The following is an 18,869-nucleotide window of genomic DNA, read 5'->3' as shown; positions in this document are numbered from 1 at the left end:
CTATCTTAATATTCAAAAGCTTTTGTCTGAGCGGATGCAGTTTATTGTTCAGAACCATCCAGATGCTTTCTGATATCTAACTAAGAGGAGGGACTTCATTGCATTTTGATGAGCAGCTGATCTGTTGTCTGTTTCGTGAAATGTGGGCCGTCGTTCCTCCTTCATGTTCAGAGAGCAGGAATTTTAACGACTCGCTGCTGGCAAGGCTCACGTGTATTTAATGAAAGATGAGATGGAGATTTCAGCACAGTTTCAGCCTTGGCTTAACCAAGACAAACAACCGTCTGGCACTGTGGCCTTCATCAAGTGCTCCGCTTAACCCGCTGAAGGGAGAAGACGACAAACACAAACATGCACAGACAAACCTACATGCACCATCGTTTACTGACCTACTTGGCGCTCACTTTCCCTTGTGGCAGGACTCGATGGCACTGCCCGTGTGACTGTGTGTTGTATTGTCTGCGTCTAATTTTGCCACATGACAGGATTTGCCACAGAGCGCACAGCCATCCTTACTATTCTGCTCCTCATGTCTTATTCATGCTGTGGCCTGCAGGAGTGCTGCTGACAGGGTGGGGAGGGTTTGGCTTTAGTTGGAGTAATCAGGGCCACCAATTCTACTGAGAGAGGGGGGCTCAGCACAAATCCGTATGCTGTGTGTGTGTGTGTTTGATTTAGCATTCCGGTCTGCCGTCTCACATATGCTCCTGTGTGAGTGCGTCAGTCTCGTCTGAGACTCTGACTGTGCAGTGCTGCGCTCATTACTCCACTGCTGGGACTTAATCAGAGTCTTGGCTGACAGAGCAGCACATCGCTCCGGGCAGGGATGTCCTCACAATCCAGCACAAAAGTTTCTCATGGCTGTGATGCTTCTGTGAAGCCGCCCCACATGAATTCTAAAAGAGGAGTGTTTGCTTCATTCAGAGAACTGCTCAGAGGATTTACCTGCTGTTGAGACACACTGTTGTTTCAGACGTTTTCAGACGTAAACTCAAAATGTCAGGGAAATTGGGTCCGGTCATTTTCCAGAACAGAAGATTGTCAGATGTGTGAAGATAGTTGATCATAACCCAAAAGGAGGCCGGGCTGTATGTGAATGTGAACATTACACTTCAAGTGCTCGTTCGTCACTAACGTCTCAAGGTGGGAACGAGTGGTACCAGTACATGTCTTTCACAAGTCTGCCTTGGCCTTATTGAGCTGGTGTGGGGCTTGTGAAGGACAATGGAGGTGAGTATAACCTGGACTCACACTAAGTCATCTGAGTAATTAGGTCAGTTTGCCCTGCTTGTATTGTTGTGGGTAACTGGATATCGGAGTGGATAGAGCGATTGGAGTTCGCTGCAGCATGCCAGCTTTGCAGCTCAGGAGAATGTTGTGGTGTGGCATTGTGTGAGGTGTCAAACAGGAGAAACGTGATCTGTTGAAACCATAAAGAATTCTCTGAGTATTAGCACGTACCTCTCTCCTGCAAGTGAGGGAGAGAAAGTAGAGCTGGGATTATTTTTGAGATGATTACCTGCAGATTTGAGAGAGAACCTTGTGTGATTGGGATTTGCCTCGGTGGATCAGCAGGGTGTGGCCACAGGTAGCTCCCGGTGTTGTTCCTGCACTCGAGTGAGAGTTCAGCTGGTTTCTGGCAGGGAAGTAGTGAAAAGGGATTTGGCTCCAGATGCACTGATGTTCTCACACCAACTTCTTGTTGCATGTCTCTAAAACATCAAATTTAAACTTTGACATATTTCCTCTGTTGCTACAGCACTTTGCTGGTGTTTTCTTCAGCCCAACTCAAAGTAGAGTTAAAGGGAACTTTATATACCAAGCTGCTGTTAATACTGTGACTGCAGTGTCCACATTCAATAGATTAAATAAAAAAACATGTCAGATTTTTGTATTTGTTTTATTTATAGCACAATTACAGCACCTTTTTCCTTTATAATGTTTATTTGACTTACAAAACCTTGAAGCTTAGGTTGCACAGAGTTTAAGGATATGAAGCATGTGAAGATTCTCCAGGAAATGACTTCACAGTGAGAAAGAAAGGAGGAGCTTTTCTATTGCGGAGTTCACAGGGTTAATAGTTCAGGGGCCACAGTGGATCTATGGCACAGATCATATATATTATATATGAAACGTCCATGTGATGATGACGATGAGAAACGTATAAGCAGAGTTGTGTCTGTTGTGTCAGCACGACGACACCACAGTGCTCACTGAGTCAGAAGCGATGGAGGGTGAGTGGTGCTGAGGCAAGAGACGAGTGCAGAATGAGCGGAGGATGCCCGGAGGGAGAGGGGGATAAAAGGAAGCGAGGGAGGGAGAGTGGAGGAGGAGAGAAGAAAGACATCCTTGGGTGGATGGCTCTGTCACCTCATTGGTTTGTTATTTGTTTACTCTCTCTCCCCCCTCATCTCTCCATCCATCCTTTTATCCCCTCTTCCCTCCCTCCCCTCTTCCCTCCCTCCCTCCCTCCCTCCCTCTCTCTCTGCCCCTTACATTATGTGGCAAGTGAGCGCACAGTCCCATACAATACCTCCTGAGGCATGATGGGAAATATTTTGATATAAAGACGGATGAAGCAGGGGGCCGTGCTGCAGATCAGCAGGAAGTCAGGGAGGTCTCACACACTCACACACTCTGGGATGGAGAGCCGTGGGTGTAGAGAGGATGTTTGCTGAGCGGAGGTAAAGTTTGGTGGTGGAGGATTTCAGTCCCTCGACAGTGATGGAGGTCGGAGATGAAGTGCTGCAGGTCTTTGAGGTTTATGAGGCGGTAGAGGAGATAAAGGAAGTGATTGTCACCACCATAGAAGAAGACTCAAATACTAACTCCACTCCAGTGGCCAGCTGTGGACCAGGGACTAAACCCAGTCAGGTAATCCAATATGTGGAGCTGTCCTGCTTTCTGTTTGTAGAAATCATTTGTGGTCTTTTCAAAGTGCTCCTTGGGGCCGTGTGATTAAATGTAGGAGGAGACACTGATGTTAACGCCACTGTTCTGAGCCTCACATCTGAAATGTACGACTTTTTAGTTTCATTCATTCTGATCTACAGTAACACTCAGTGTTTGTCGTGGGATACCCTTCAACTTTACAACTTGTAAAGCACCTTCTCACTGTGTTTTGAAAGGTGGTATATGAATAAACACTATTATTATCTTATATGTTTAACGTTTGAACCAGGAATACTACGTCTGAAGCTGGTGATGCTGCTCAGCAACATTCAAATTCACAACACGCCAACAGCTAAATGTCTGTGTGCCTCTTCTGGTTAACTGACATATCTGAACACAATCCATTTAAACCACCTTAATTTGCCTCTTTCATCGGCTGCTGCTCGCTTGTCAGCCTCTCATTGTCCCACACTCACTCGTCTATCCTGCAAATTAACCGAGGAAACTTTTTCTGCTTCCCTTCCTCGTCCTGACAAGTCCTTGGCAGCCTGGCTCGCTGTCCGCCGGCCTAAACAAAGGTGGTTTTAAATGGCTGTGCAGATGTCTTATGGGATGCACGCCTGCTGTGCTTTGCACACACACACTTTGCCTCCCAGGAGTGAGTGAAGTGCACTCGGCGAACAACACAAAACAGGCTTTTAGTGGACGTTAGATTTACGGTGCGAGACAATGGCTGTTGTTTATATTCTGGTGGAGAATGAAGGCAAGAATATTCTCCTGAAAGCTTTGTTAATGCACAATGGCTGACATTGCGTGCTACTGTTCTCAGCCAGTGAGCCGTAAATACCTGCATACACATGAAAACAAGCATCTTCTGCTGTGATGATGATCCCACTAATCGTTTTATGACTGTTCAGCTATTTGAGTTATTCAGTGGCTCAGGGCCCAGGTTGATAGGGAGTTGGCAAAGTGAACAGATCACAGGATTATACCAGTTCTTGTAGTTCCTTGATGTTTGATTGTAAGTTAGCAGGAACATTCAAAATGGATTAACTTGGGTGGTTCATTTGGCAGCTTTCACACAATTTCTCATCAAAACCAGCCTGAAGGCCTTTTGAGTGGGAGCCCAAACCGCCATCCCTTTAATCCTGTAATATGATGCATCCCAACCAGAACCCATGGGCAGTTCAAATGCTGCTCTGCTCAGCAGCGACTGTGTCGTGTTGCAGGCGTCAGTTTGCAGCCGCGTCTGAACGTCATCAAAGAATCACTCTAATCAGGTTGTCTGTCCGTCCGTCCCATTCTTATGGACACGATGTCTCTGGAACACCTTGAAGGAACTTCTTCAAATAGTTACAAACGTTCAGTTGGACTTAAGGATGACGTGATTTGATTTTGGTGGCAATAGGTCAAAGGTCAAGATCAAGGTGGCCTCACAAATCATGTTGTTGGCCTCTTGGACATATTTCAGCTCATTTCTTCAAAGTTTGACCAGTTGTCACTTGGACCTAAACATGAACTGATTAGATTTATTTCTGTGTGTGTGTGTGTGTGTGTGTGTGTGTGTGTGTGTGTGTGTGTGTCTGTGTGTCTGTGTGTGTGTGTGTGTCTGTTTGTGTAGTCCACCGCCGCTCTGTCACAAAGTCAATAAAGCAGTGATACACAATGACTGAGGGCAGTGTAATGAAACCACATCCATCTCCAGGATGAATCAAACCCTGTTCATGGACAGATTTGTCATATAAGCCCAGTTGTACTGTCATCGCTGAGTCATGCTGCCTTCAGGTCCTTCTCATAGGATCACGAATGAAGTCCAGTTATTCTTCCTTCATACAGAATCGTAACTATTCAAACTAAAATGGACTGATCCCTAAGGGATGAGGGGGGAAGTTTTTCAATGAGAGAATTTATATCTCTCCTCTCCTTTTTGTTTAGTGGTGTGTGAGAACACGTCATGTCAGATGTTTCCATTATTCAGCTGTTTACTTTCTACAGGAACGCCTCTGTAACTCCCAGCTCTGAGGAATCGCTTGTAAAACCTTGTCTGGCCTCGAATAAATCACTGCAGACGCAGAACAAGAATCGACCTGACGTGTGTTTAGTTTCAGTCTGTATTGTCATGACACACGTGTTGCTGTGAGCGGAGGATTTCACACGTCCCTCCCTCTCCGGCTCAGTGCCTCTCTTCCCTGTAATTGGCCGTCTTGTTATCGGACATTCGCTCCCCCTCTCCTCCGCTGCTCCTCTCAGTTTCACCTACTTTCATGTGATGAATGGGACTGTGCCTCCTGCAGGGCTGCTGGTACTGAACCAGGTCAGGGCTGTGCTGATTGGCTTATCCCAGGAGGAAATGTGGGTCGCCAATGTCTATTTTTACTTGTGTCGGCAGCGGGAAAGCCCAGGTAGAGTAGTACTGATCAAACAACAGCAATTCCCCAAATTGAAGCAGAGCACATGAAACGTGCTGCAGAGGCTGGTGGAGACATGAGGATAAGCAGACTTCACATGATTGAATTTACCTTGATGTGTTGATGCTATGTCCCTGATGATGGAGTTCTTCAGAGTCCAGTGTGGGATTCAGGCTGTAAAACAAAGGCAACGAGCGATGACTGCTCCAAGGCAGAGCAGCAGGACTCACGTCTCCCTCGGGTGCCCTCATGCTACATTGGGCTCAGGGAGACGCTCGTCTTTACAACTAATGCCTATTGATCTCCTCTGTAAAACACACACTTAGCATCAGCAGGTAGTTAGTGGTCCGACAGGATTAAGACCAGAGTCTGTCAACAGCTGCAGTCAGGAGCATCTACACTGAATTTTCATTTCACTTGTATATTATTTGTGTAGTGTTTCCTGTATATGAACAGACGTAGCTGTTTCCACCACAGATAGATGTCAGGTTCTGTCTCCACGGGGACGCGGGTACACTTTCCCTCTTTGACCTTCTGAACCCGCGTCGTGCATTCCACCGTCTGGTTTACAGCTCGTGGGCTGGGTCAGTCGTGATGCTCCACTCGGGCTGAATCTCTGCAGACAGTGGGACGAGTATTTACGACTGTGCATGTCATGTCAAAGGTCACATGAAACTGACACAGCTCTCGGTGCTGGACCTCATCAAAGGGCCTGTCTGGGGAAACCTATACCAACAAGTCATCTGCTCACATGTCAGCTGCTGTGAATGATAGTGCTGCAGTAAACTGAAATGTTACCTCGCGTTTAAGGCTCATTATATTTAGTTGATTGGGTTTTCTGCTACAAAACAAAATACTTTAATAATATATTTATAAAAAGATTCAGCAAAGTTTGACCTCATGGTCCTGCAGTAGATTATCTGAGGTTTTGACTGATGAACTCTTCATAGACTTTGTTCTGCTCATTAATATTTGATGTTATCAAAGAGAACTAGAGATTTGAAACTCAACACGAGGACACAACAGCAGCTGTGAAGCTAAGAGCATACCGAAGCAACAGGCGGAGCTGTAACCCAAACTGCAAAACCGCGGTGCTACAGTCAGGATCCTGAAACAAAGATTTATTAGGTCGCTTCACAAATACTAAATGTACTTGCACGTTTGAAAAAATTATTAAGTCTCTGTGCAAATATGTTTTCAGGTTGAGTCCATCCTAACGGCTCCAGACACAATTTTCTGTCCACACTTGACAGCTCTTTGTGTCCAAACCCAACATGAGCCTGATGTTTTCACGTAGACAACGTGACTGAATATCATTTAAAAGATTTGTCCGAACCCGCCTGGCTCAGGTATCCACATTCCACTTCATACATCTGTCCGTCCTGTGAACAAAATATCTAAAGAACGCCTTGAGGGAAAGTTCAGTTGGACTCAAGGATGAACTGATTACATTTGGGTGGCCTTGTGAACATAAGAGCGCCTCAAAGATGAGCTGATTAGAAGTTGTTGGTCAAAGGTCAAGGTCACAAAACATGTTTTTGTTTAACGTGATGTCTCAAGTCTGCCTTCAGGGGATTTCTTCACATTTTGACCAAAGATGAACTGGTTAGATTTCAGTGGTCAAAGGTCAAAGGTCCCAGTGACCTCATATGACTACAAATGTTTGTGGACTGAAACTACACTGGTTGGTGGAGGTTTACAACTGCAGTGATACTAGTTTACAGCTGTCAATGATAGAATGCAACACTGAGGGTCATGAATGTGTTTTTATTACGGCTCAGGGAAGTTATATGTTTCAGATCACGTCTGTCTGGGTAATATTTGTTAGTCAAACAAGTTTTAGCCTCGTTCTTTAAAATGATCCTTTAAAAAAGATATTGTAAAAAGTGGTTTCCAGGTTTCCTGTTCATTCTCCTCCAGCACATGAAGTATTGATATTGTGTGTAGCAGCGAGGAATCTATTATTAGTGTACACACACAGTAGCTGCTTTCAAAGACAAGCTAAGCATTCTGCCCGGATCCTTCTATTGTTCTGCTTCTTCTCTGCTGTTTTAACCCTGAGGCCAGTGGGATGTTCTCTGTCCCAGTGCACCATCCTCCTCCTCCCCCTCCTCCTCCCATCCCCCCCAGTTAAAACTGATCATAATGCATCTCCGTGACCCGGCCGTGATCCCTTCTCTGCTGGTGTGGAGCTAATGTCATTGAAACACCCTTAAAGTAGTGCTCATCCACACTGAGAATTACATTTTGGTAACGATGTCTTTGCCGTTATTGAATCCTCATTATCTGACCTGCTCTCACCGGCGGCGGCTGGCAGGGCGACGCTGGCGGCTTGTTATGACTGCAGTGTAAAGAGTCCTTATCTCTGTTGTTCTAATGGCTCTGCTCCGACACCGCTGACCTTCACTATCTGCGGATGCAGTCCGGCCCAGACGTCAGCATACAGCCCAGTGGGCAGCGCCCTCTGTTTGCTTTTTCCACTTCCCATCTTCTGTTCCTTTCTTTCTCACGTGCATGGAAATAACCTCGCTGGCTTTTGTTGAGCTGACGCTTCGGTGAAAAGCAGAACACTGTTATAATGCAACGTCACTACATGACATCCAGAGAGAGGAAAATGTTGAGGTCAGGGCAGTCCACTCACGTAACACTTTTATAAATGTGTCAGTTCATTTTGTTTGTAGAGTCATTATTTAATAATCCAGCTCATGATAAGAATGTGTCATAATTTGCAGAAATAATTTAGTTGCCTCAATACTTTTTAAAAAGCTAGAAATTATACAAATATTTAGCTTAAATCTGATCTTAAATCAGTTTCTTGTTTCCTCCTTCCCTCATGTCCAGGATGACAACTGGGGCGAGACCACCACAGCCGTCACCGGCACATCAGAGCACAGCCTCTCTCAGGAGGATATCGTTCGCATCACCAAAGACCTGGAGGACAGCGTGGGGCTCGACTGCCGCCGCTACTTCACCCTGACCCTCGCTGTGATCCTGGGGCTCCTGGTGTTCCTGACGCCGCTGGCCTTCCTGGTGCTCCCCCACCTCCTGTGGCCGGAGAAGCTGCTGAGCTGCGGCACGGCCTGCGAGGGCCTCTTCATCTCCGTGGCCTTCAAGCTGCTCATACTGCTGCTGGCCGTGTGGGCCCTCTTCTTCAGGTCGCCACGGGCCGGCCTCCCGCGGGTCTTCGTCTTCAGGGCGCTGCTCGCCGTGCTGGTGCTGCTCTTTGTGGTCTCCTATTGGCTGTTCTACGGAGTGAGAATACTTGAATCTCAGGTGAGCGATCCTTGCTTGTAAGTGCACACTTAAGTGGAAACTCAAGGGACTCTACAGACATGTGTGCAGTGGGAGACGTTTCAGACACATTTATTTTTAATGCCTTTAAAAGCTCAACAAAATCACACAACCAAAACACAGATATTTGGCTTCTCCAGGGCCGTGTGTTTACTGTGAGTCATAATTTAAAATGCCTGTTGATCGCTCATTCAGAATTCACACACACACACACACACACACACACACACACACACACACACACACACACACACACACACACACACACAGGAATGGCGGGGGGGTCTAGAAAGCCTGCCATCCTTTGAAAGATCTCTAAATATTCATATGCTCTACATCTTGTCTTACATGTTCATGTTCTCTTTTTTTTACGCCCCAGGAGTATTTTATGCCTTATTTTATGTTTTGAAATATCTTTGCACGTATTAACTGTATTTGCATGTGGTACAAAGAGCATTTTTCTGAATTTTGACTTTTTATGCCCCCCACTTCCTCGCTGCCCCTGCAGGACGAGAACTACCAGGGAATCGTGCAGTACGCCGTGTCGCTGGTGGACGCTCTGCTCTTCATCCACTACCTGGCCATCGTCCTACTGGAGCTCCGGCAGCTCCAGCCCTGCTTCTCTGTGTGCGTCACCCGCAACACGGACGGAGAGACGAGGCAATACAACCTGGGACAGCTCAGGTGAGAAACAACAAGTGACATGACCTCTGTGCGTGTAGAGATGGAGGACAGAAGAAGTAGAGTTAGAAGGAGCTGCGTTGATTTGAGCCTGCAGGGAATAGAAAGGGAAACATGGGGGGATGAAATAGAGGAAAAACGAAGGATGTGTGGGTGCGATAAAGGGACAGACGGAAAGTGGGACACCTTAAGTGAGAGACGAGAAAGTACCAGAGAAATGACTGGTTTCATTCAGACTAGAGGAAGGAAATCGTCCAGGAAAGGTTCGCAAAAGTCAAGAAAGATGTGGGATGTGCCCGAAGGAAAGGAATGTTGATGAAGCTGAAACAGAGATGAAATGTTAAAACCAGAGATGGAGGAAAATGCAGCAGACAAAAAGGCTGATAGGGAGAGGAAACCGTGCCAGAACAACGGGAAAAAAGGCGAGGAAGACTTCAGAGCTGCAGACAGAGGGCGGAGAACAGAGGAAAGACCCAGGAGACCGGAGCACGGAGAAGAGTACGGGAGCGAGCCAAAGAGAGAATGGAGAAGGAGGGATTAATAGTTAATGGGAGGATAGTGTGTTGAAGAATCCTAAGATGTACGTGGGAATGAAAGAAAGGGATTGTGCGTGTGAGCGTACGTGTGAGAAAAGAAAAGCTCGGACGAGACCAGCCAGGTTTTTAACGACCTCACCGTCTCTGAGGGAAAACAGGAAGATCCCATTTTTAGCCAAACACAAGAGCTCTCCTGCTGCTCCCCGGGATCAATACACAGCCGCCAGCCTCACATGCCCCCCTGCTTATGAATAACTAATAAAAGCTGATGGATTTATAGATGACAGCTCTATGACAGGGTGGATGAAACATTATCCTACTTCTTTAGGGTAGTGGTGATTTTGTAAGGTTTGTAAGTGTCCTGTCAGTATTTCAAGAGAAACTAAACCTCTTCTCTCAGCTGAAAACCAATGAACACAGATATTTACTCGTGTTTTGAAAGGATTCACGTCCAAAGTGCCTCAGTGGCTGCTTGATTTTGAGTTTTACTCTTCCCTTTTTTGAGGATTAATTGACATCACCACTCAGGCCTCCACTCTCTCTGCTGCTCCGGCCACCAGAGCTCCAGCTCCGGGACCACCAGTGCTCCACCACCCTAATCCCCACTTCAGGGGCTTCTGGAGGGCTAACGTCCTCCACTTCAAAATAGTCTGAGCAATAGATTGTGTGTCGCTCTCCATTTTTTGAGGCAGAATGCACCACCTCATAAAAGGTACCTCCCTCATGCAGTTAAGTCAGTCCACGATAATCAAGCCTTGCATTGTTTCCTGTTGGCAGAGACTCGTTGATTCGATGAATTGTTCCAAAAATGTGTAAAAACGATCAAAGTGCTGAAAAAGCATTGATTTAATTATTGATTTTGTATCAGTAGAAAGCGGGCAGACAAGTGAACGTGTGTGTAACGGTCTGGTTGGTGTGTTCGCTGGCTGCCTTGGGCGTGTTGTCCTTTGTGAGCGCTGCCATTCATCCCTGCTTGGCCGGCAGCAGGCCCGGCCTCGCTCTGTTGTCCGCCTGTGACTGTAAACACTCGGCTAATTAGCGCTCCCTGCAGACCGCGGTCGAGCATCTGGTCAGCCTGACACACCCGCATGGACACGCACAGACACACGTGTGTGTGCGTGGGTAATTGCACAATATACATGCAAATGATGCGCGCACATGTCGCCACAATCATGAACATGAATGAATGTATCGTGCAGAGAAACCCAGACACCAGTGGGTGTTGTGTTTTCTCAGCCAATGTCTCATGTATCTCCTCCATGAACAAGCCGCCGCTCACATTCCTGTTTACTTGGCTTCATCCTCGGCTTCATCATAGCGAGACCCTGCTCGGGCTCTGGGGTCCTGAAGGCTTGTCTCTGTCTGCGGGGCGTTTGATGCCGATCTGAGGGCCAGTGGAATCCTTTCTTTGTCCCCTCATCAGAGCCGACAAGTTGAAAACAAACACATTCCTCATTGCCTGGGAGAGTTGTTGCCGAGGGCTGGCTGGGGGTTAAACACATTCACTGCTGGGAACTTCCCAGTTTACATTCCAGGACTGGTCAGTCCCGAGCAGCAGCCTCAGTGGTCTGTTACTCTGCTCTGGACAGTAACTGGTCTTTGTAACTGGGTTTACATTAGAGGTGGGAATCTCAGGGGGACTCACGATACGCGAAACAAGGCCCACGATGACGATAAATGCCACCAGCATATCGATAATCGTATCTCAGGAGTGAGCTCAGCGACACGTTGCCTTATCGATATTGTGTCCCACCCCAGGTTTACACACCCAACACAGATGTGTTAATGGTTTTGGGTCATGTTTGCTCGGCTTAATAATTGATCAGAGTTGGGCCCCTGAACAATGGTCCTGTCTGTTGGGGTGTTGAAAGTTTAACGTAGGAGCTGTCTGCGTTTCTTGAGTTAAATAAGATAGTTTCTATCACACTGGCTGCTGCTGAATGTTCAAAATGTTCAAATAAAGTTGGCTGCCAGCAGCTCAGCAGACGCCGACAGCTGTTAACTGACCAACAGTACGACTTTGTGTGTGGCTGCGTCCATCAACTTGTGATTCCTCAGCGTGTCGTTCTTAAAGCCACGTGAAGAGATAAGTCAATAAACTCCAACAAACATCCTAACCTGCTGCATGCGCTTCGTGTTACTCTACAGAGGAACGATGGGGAGGCTGCGACCTCTGAGGTTCTGACCTCTCGTTGCTCCCAGAACAAATGTGACTGTAAATACTGGGTCATTAACATGACCACATACAGATATTAACCACCCAGGCATTCAAAACTTGATTTATTCCTAACATAACATAACATTAAAGATCTCGAACTAAATCTGAAGCAGATATCACTTCATATCACTTCATACCTGTGAAATTGAAGAAAAACGCCCTCTCTCTCAATTCCTGGATCCGCCCCCTGATCTGGATCCGAACCAGCATGATAATCCGTCCAGTAGTTATTGTGTAATGCTGCTAACTAACAGACAAACACACGCTGATGAAAACATAATCTCCTCTGCGGAGGTAATGAATCAAAACGTTCGAGTTGCAGGCCCTTCATCCATTAGCTGTGCTGCTAATCCCTGGAAAGGTCACCGGGGAGGTGGAGTGAATCCCAGCTGACACCGGGGGAGCTGCAGGTCGTAAAACCAACACAATACGTTTAAAGATAAGACTTTATTAATCCCCAAGGAAATTCCTGTGCCAGCTTGCTCCAAGATTACAGTACAGAGTAGAATGGAACAATAAAGAATTAAGACTGTATAGTGTGTTGTTAATGGAATAAAATGAAGTGCATGTCAATAGAAAACTGAAACTAAGCAGATGAAATGGAAACAAAGGAACAAAGACTTCTCTCCTCTCCAGCGTCCAGCGGGCAGCTCTGGCCATCTTAGAGCACTACTACTGCGACTTCTCGGTCCACAACCCGGCGCTGCTCTCCGCCTCCAAGTCCCGCGCCGCCAAGCACCTGGCCGGCCTCAAGGTCTACAACGTGGATGGTGAGTTCCCAGCAGCCCCGGCTGAGGGTGAGTGGGATGCTCTTTGAACTCCACGTTGTGTGTCTGTGCTTTGTGTGTCTCTGTGTGTTGCTTGTCGTTTTGGACAGAATATAAGTGTATTGATTACCTGTTAAACTGTGGATTGTTTTGTTGTAGAAGAAAGTTGAAATATTACAAGAATAAAGATTTGATTTAATGAGAAAAAGTCACATTATTGCACGAATAAAGAAATAATATATATTTTAGAAAGAAAACTGCAAGTAGAGCTTGTGCTCGTAACTTCAACTTGTTCTGGATCCAAATTCTTGTCATTGTTTCTTGAGAAACTACAAAACCTCTTTGAATATGAAAATTATGATTTTAATCTTGAAATCTCCGTCTTTACATTATCACACAAGAATAAAAAGACATTTTGTGAGATAGCTCTCCCGTCTGTTAAACTCTCTTTACTGGAATGTGCTGAAACAAGTGTCTGCCTGGAAGGAAGGAAACCAATCTGCAAACATGATTAGACAACTGTCAACAGTAAACTGAAGCAGAGGTGATTTGTAGTAAATGGGCGACACCATGCAGAAATGGAAGTGTGGGAATTTGAGATGTGGCTCACCCGTTCACCCTCTGGTACGTGAGCAGCAGGTGTGAAAGAGATTCAAGCTACAAACGCTGACTTTCTCCTCATGTGTCTCTTCACACTGACGCTAACCCTGAAAGATTTCTTTCGGGCTAAACTGAAACGTTACCTGTTGGACAGTAAGTGACGCATCCTCACAGCCTGCTGCTGTTCACCTCGACGCACAACAAGAGGCCTGTCTGCACAGATATGATGTCACCGAGGGAAACGCTCACTGATAACACACCGTGAATCGCCCCTCCTCACCCTCCCTCCTCACCCTCCCTCCTCACCCTCCCTCCTCACCCTCTGCATGCCACAGGTGGACACAAAAGTTCAAAGTCGTCCTTGCAACAGCTGGCAGAGTGTAACACAACCCCTCCAGGAAATGATTGCTCTCCCTTAAGTGTACTCAAGCTTCGGTTAAGTGCACTAACTTGACTCGCTCGTCCTTTTTTCTGCTGCCATTTGTCTCCCTCCTTTCTTCAACCTCCTCGCAAATATGAGTGGGAGACGCTGGTGGAGAAGGCTGATGAATCAATAGCTATTACTCCGCCCGTCTCATCTATTTCTCTCGTGTCAGTTCCTCCTTCATTTTCATCCTTCTGCAGGGACCTCTCCATCTCTTTCTCTCAGTCTCATTCTCTCAATCTCGTTCTCCCGCTTCTCTCTTACTTCCCGCTCCTACTTGTCGTTCTCAAGCCGCACGACTCAAACCCGAGGACAGACTAAAGCCTTTCCTTAACTGAAGAGTGGTGAAGTCTCAATAACACTGAATCCAAATGGGTTTATCTCATTTTATGATGCCCAACAAGATGAACTGTCCTAGTATCTATTTCTAAATCCTTCCGACCAGTGGGGGTTTAAACAAAACGCATATATGAGAAATTCAAAGTTTACCTCTATGGCCTCTCACCGTAACATTAATCACCCATAAATCTCATCCAGCTGCAGGAACACTGAGAACAGGGACGGCTGAGAACTCCCCCCTCTCCGTTCATGAATTATTCTGTTTATGAACGATCTCTACCCCACATTAATAATTCAGCTGCTCAGCCGTCTCTTAACCTGCATCAACATCAGACAGAGTTCATCAGCAGCCCCCCGTCCTCATTCCAAAAACCTAAACTTCTGAAGTTCACATTTATTTAAAACGAGGGCCGGCTCCTCCCGAAGGCCCCGAGCGGCCGAGTAATGGGAGTGTTTGAATATCAGTGTTTTCGTGCTCGGGTCAATTTACAAACTACAGCTTTGTGTGGCTTTTCCTTTCAGCTGCTGGGTTTGTGATATTAGGATTTACAGATGTGCAGTAGTAATCTCCCCCTCTGCTCTGAATGTAGCTTGTTTCCTCACATTGCACTTTCTGTCCTCTTCACTCCTTTCCAGCATCTAACTGTGTCTTTTTCCCCCGACAGGCCCGGGGAACAACGCAGCAGCGGGTCTCGCCCACTCCCAGTCCCGAGCGATGATCGCGGCCGCTGCCCGTCGCAGAGACTCCAGCCACAACGAGCTGTACTACGAGGATGCGGAGCACGAGAGGCGTGTCCGCAAACGCAAAGCACGGTGAGTGACACTGTGACAGAGGCTTTAGCCCAGGGCAGAGGAAGCATCGTGTTTCAAGTTCAAATCCTAATCTAAGCTTCGTTTCCTCCCAGTCTGGTGGTGGCAGTAGAGGAGGCGTTCACACATATCAAGCGCATGCAGGAGGAGGAGCAGAAGAAGGCTCCCGGGGACGTGATGGACCCGCGGGAGGCGGCGCAGGCCATCTTCCCCTCCATGGCTCGGGCCCTGCAGAAGTACCTGCGGACCACCAAGCAGCAGCACTGCCACAGCATGGAGAGCATCCAGCAGCACCTGGCCTTCTGCATCACCAACAACATGACGCCCAAGGTCAGGACCACACGACGCTCACAATATTATAAATGTCCAATCGCGCCGCTGTGACGCAATCGGCCTTGTTCTGGATAATCCTCATAACCAGGAAACTAGTGCTCATGTAAACGTTCTCACTGACACGTGTTCTTGTTCTTAGACGTGACACCGTCGTGTTTCTCTCCATTCCTCCCTCTCAGGCCTTTCTGGAGAGCTACCTGAACCCGGGTCCGACCCTGCAGTACAGCCGCGACCACTGGATGGCGCGCCAGTGGACGCTGGTCAGCGAGGTGTCGGTCACCAGCGGCCTGAACGACGGCACCATCTTCCTGCTCAAGTGTGTGGACTTCAGCTTGGTGGTGACGTGCAAGAGGATCCCCTACATCCAGATGTCGGAGGAATTCATCGACCCCAAGTCTCACAAGTTTGTGCTGCGGCTACAGTCTGAAACCTCCGTGTAGGACCACGCTTTAACTCCTCACTTTTTTTTTGTATTGCTCTCAAATGTTTTCATTTTGGGTTTGCAGTTTTTATTTTTACTTTTTTGGAATTTTTATATATTATATATGAATCTATATATCACACACATGTTTGAATATATTGATCTTTTTACGTTTGATTGGGATGAAAAGAAGAATCAGCACAGGACTGTGTTCACAGGAGTTTGGATGCGTGGACTTGTGTGCACGTACTTTATGTATGTATGTGTGTGTGTGTGTGTGTGTGTGTGTCACAATCACTCATTCCTTTTGTGTTTGAGATGCTGGAGTCAAACGAGATGGGAACATTGGAGGATTCTGACGTCCCCACAGAGACTTGTTTGTTTTGCCTCTGTCACTTTATATCCAGGGGACAGACAGAAAGAATCTCAAAGAACTGGATGGAAAAGACTCGGATTTTCATATTTGAAGCGCACGACAAATATCTCCCCTCCTCTGCCATCTCGTCTACAACATTTGAAAGTATCTGGATGCTTTAAATGGATTTCTTCCTCTTGAAAACCCCCCCAAAAAAATCAATCAGATTTTGCATTAAATGCACATTGATGTGTGTTTGTGAATGAGAAGTAAAGGCTTTTCATTTCAAGTTCTGGAATGAATCGTCTCATCCTGCTCTGAAAGGACGTTGGACTGTTTTCCTTTTGTCGTGACTCCTTCAGGACGTCTTCACTGCTCTGGATCGGCTTTCGTGCCACACTTGAGATGTCAGCCTTCGACATGTAGAACACTTCCACCCTTTTATTTGGATGACTTGGTTTGTTTTGGTGCACGATTCCTCTCCAGGTGCAACGGAAGTATTTCCACTCCAGTGGGGAAACAACACGCTGAGTTCAAACACCTGGGTGAACGCAAAATGAACCAGAAGAGACACACTTGGATACGTGGCCACAAACGTTTGCCCTGCCTCCTCGGTTCAGTGACCTGCTCAGGGCCTTCACGTCCAACGCACCTGCCCGACATGATGGGGGGGGGCAGCGAGGACGAGCGACACAACAATGTCAAAAACTACTGACGACTCCAGACCAGAGCCTGTTATTTGAATACTGTCCAGTCTAGAGGATTAATATGGTCAATTTTAATATATTTCCACAATAACAACAGAATCGTGTTCCCTTCATCATTCTGCTCTCAGTAATGAAAGACTTCCTGATGATTTTCACATTAAAAGCCCGCTTATAAAATAGGTTCTGCCAGATATTTATACCTTTTATTTCACAGAGAAACAGGAAGTACAGGACGAGAGCCAGAGAGATGACAGATCCTCAGAGATCAAGTTGAGTTTATACTGGGTTTATCAAGACAAAGGAAACTAAACACCTGTTTCTCTCTCCCACTGAGACAACAAGAGAATTTACTGTATTTAAAGTAGGATTTTAATGTTTGGGGGCAAACCTGTAAAATATGTAAGAGATGATAATGGCTGAACAGTCGGAGCTGGGTGGAAACAGGGTGGAACCTGCCTCGCAACTGGACCGGCTGGTTTTCCTCTCCGCCCGTCTCCCACAACAAACACGCTCACAGGGAATCTCTCCATTCAGGAGGGATTTCCTCTGTTGTTGTTATTATTTCTTTCACCAGAACACAGAGAAATGAAGCTAATGGCACTTAAAAGACACTTTATCATCCGAATAGTTTGACCCAATAGAATGACTCAATCTGTCAACTCAGCAGAAGAGAATCCCTCTGATAAACATGCTTATGCTGTCTGGCTGTGCCCTACTGCCCCCTGGCTGGTAAACAGAGTACTGTCGGTCTATCTGCCTGAGGGAAGCTTTAAGGTGAAGATTCACACAGAAACCCAGTCTCTCTGTTCCCTGCAGCTGTCAAAACATCTGGAAACAACTGGACAAAGCACGTCCTGCTGTTTCCTCTTCAATCTCTTTGACCTGCACCTGCCACTGGTCGTATTTTGAACCTACTGACACGTCAACTTTGTATGAAACCTCCTGTTTTTACACTGTATCTATTTATGTAAACATGCACGTTTGTATGTATGTATGTATATGTGTGTGTGTGTGTGTGTGTGTGTGTTTCCATATGACGACACCCCCACCCCCACCACCCTCCCTCCTCATCCCCACCATCTGTCACGCCGTTGCCAGGTTACAGTCCCGTGTCACGTTTACGTCGGACAGCTTGATGATGATCATGTGACGTTGCAATGTAAGACATGTTTCACACTCTCAGCATTTGTTAAGAAAATAAACATTTTTATGAACATTTGTAAAACTGCAGTATGTCGTTGTATTGTGCAGCAAATACGTCCGATAGAGAAAAAGTTGTACTACGCTGACAACATGGTTAGTTAGTGGAAGTTAACTTAACCTAAGACTGTTTATCTGTAGTTCACAGTTCATAATACATAATAATACATTCATTTGCTATTTAATTTATCCCATTATCCCAGAAAACTGACATTTATATCCTGAGATAATGAGATAACAAACTTTTCAGCTTCCACAGAAAACTGACTTTTACGATTGATGATTGTATTTGTTGCATTTTCCCTCCAAACAAACGATAAACTGTGAAGCTGAAGTGAGAAAGTCTACAGCACCAATAGTTGTTTTAAAATGTGTGTATTTCAAATCGATTTTTCTCTTTTAATGGCTCAGTTTCCCTTGTACAGTTTCTTTCCTCCGGTCGTAATCCTCAGCATCTCTGTATGCACTCGTCTCTCGCTCCAGCTCGAGGCTGCTCACGCTCACCTCTGTCGCTGCCCATTAAGTGTCTGCTGCCGCCGTCTGACACGCCAGAGCAGAACTTCCCCTTCTCCTCTTTGGGCCCCTGTTAGGTGGCGTTTTGTTGTCATCCAGCTCAGGTGGTAATTGGCTGTCAGAGCTGCGCGGCCAGGCCTCGTGGATAAATGAAAGTCAGTGTCAGTGTCCTGCGCCGAAAACGAACAAGCTCATCCCTGCGTGAGCCCGGAGGCGGCGAGGCCGGCTGTCGGAGCTCATCTGTCCTCGGTTTATTCCCCCTCCCGTGCCCACCTGATGCATTCTGGGCCGAGGCGAGGAGGAGGGAGACGGACGGAGAGGGAAATGAGGAGCATTTGCATCTAAATGGAATGTTTTTCCTTCCCTTCATTCCT

The 18,869-nt window shown here is 46.6% G+C and overlaps 1 protein-coding gene across 3 annotated transcripts in view; it reads left to right on the top strand.

Annotated features, from left to right (window-relative positions):
- The window catches only part of LOC118103239 (vang-like protein 1), a 31,364-nt gene extending 13,357 nt beyond the window's left edge, over positions 1 to 18,007 (top strand). For 2 of the 3 annotated variants that reach the window (XM_035149967.2, XM_035149968.2), the window contains exons 4-9: positions 8,142 to 8,573; positions 9,100 to 9,275; positions 12,663 to 12,823; positions 14,822 to 14,969; positions 15,062 to 15,296; positions 15,479 to 18,007. In XM_035149967.2, the coding sequence (XP_035005858.1) occupies positions 8,142 to 8,573; positions 9,100 to 9,275; positions 12,663 to 12,823; positions 14,822 to 14,969; positions 15,062 to 15,296; positions 15,479 to 15,739 (1,413 nt within the window). In that variant the 3' untranslated portion in view covers positions 15,740 to 18,007. The remainder of the gene's footprint in view (positions 1 to 8,141; positions 8,574 to 9,099; positions 9,276 to 12,662; positions 12,824 to 14,821; positions 14,970 to 15,061; positions 15,297 to 15,478) is intronic. The other variant, XM_035149971.2, reaches the window with a different exon arrangement.
- The last annotated feature ends 862 nt before the right edge of the window (positions 18,008 to 18,869 follow it).

This window comes from Hippoglossus stenolepis, chromosome 24, assembly GCF_022539355.2.
Source record: "Hippoglossus stenolepis isolate QCI-W04-F060 chromosome 24, HSTE1.2, whole genome shotgun sequence".
Taxonomy (NCBI): domain Eukaryota; kingdom Metazoa; phylum Chordata; class Actinopteri; order Pleuronectiformes; family Pleuronectidae; genus Hippoglossus; species Hippoglossus stenolepis.
This window is presented reverse-complemented; position numbering and strand designations above follow the sequence as displayed.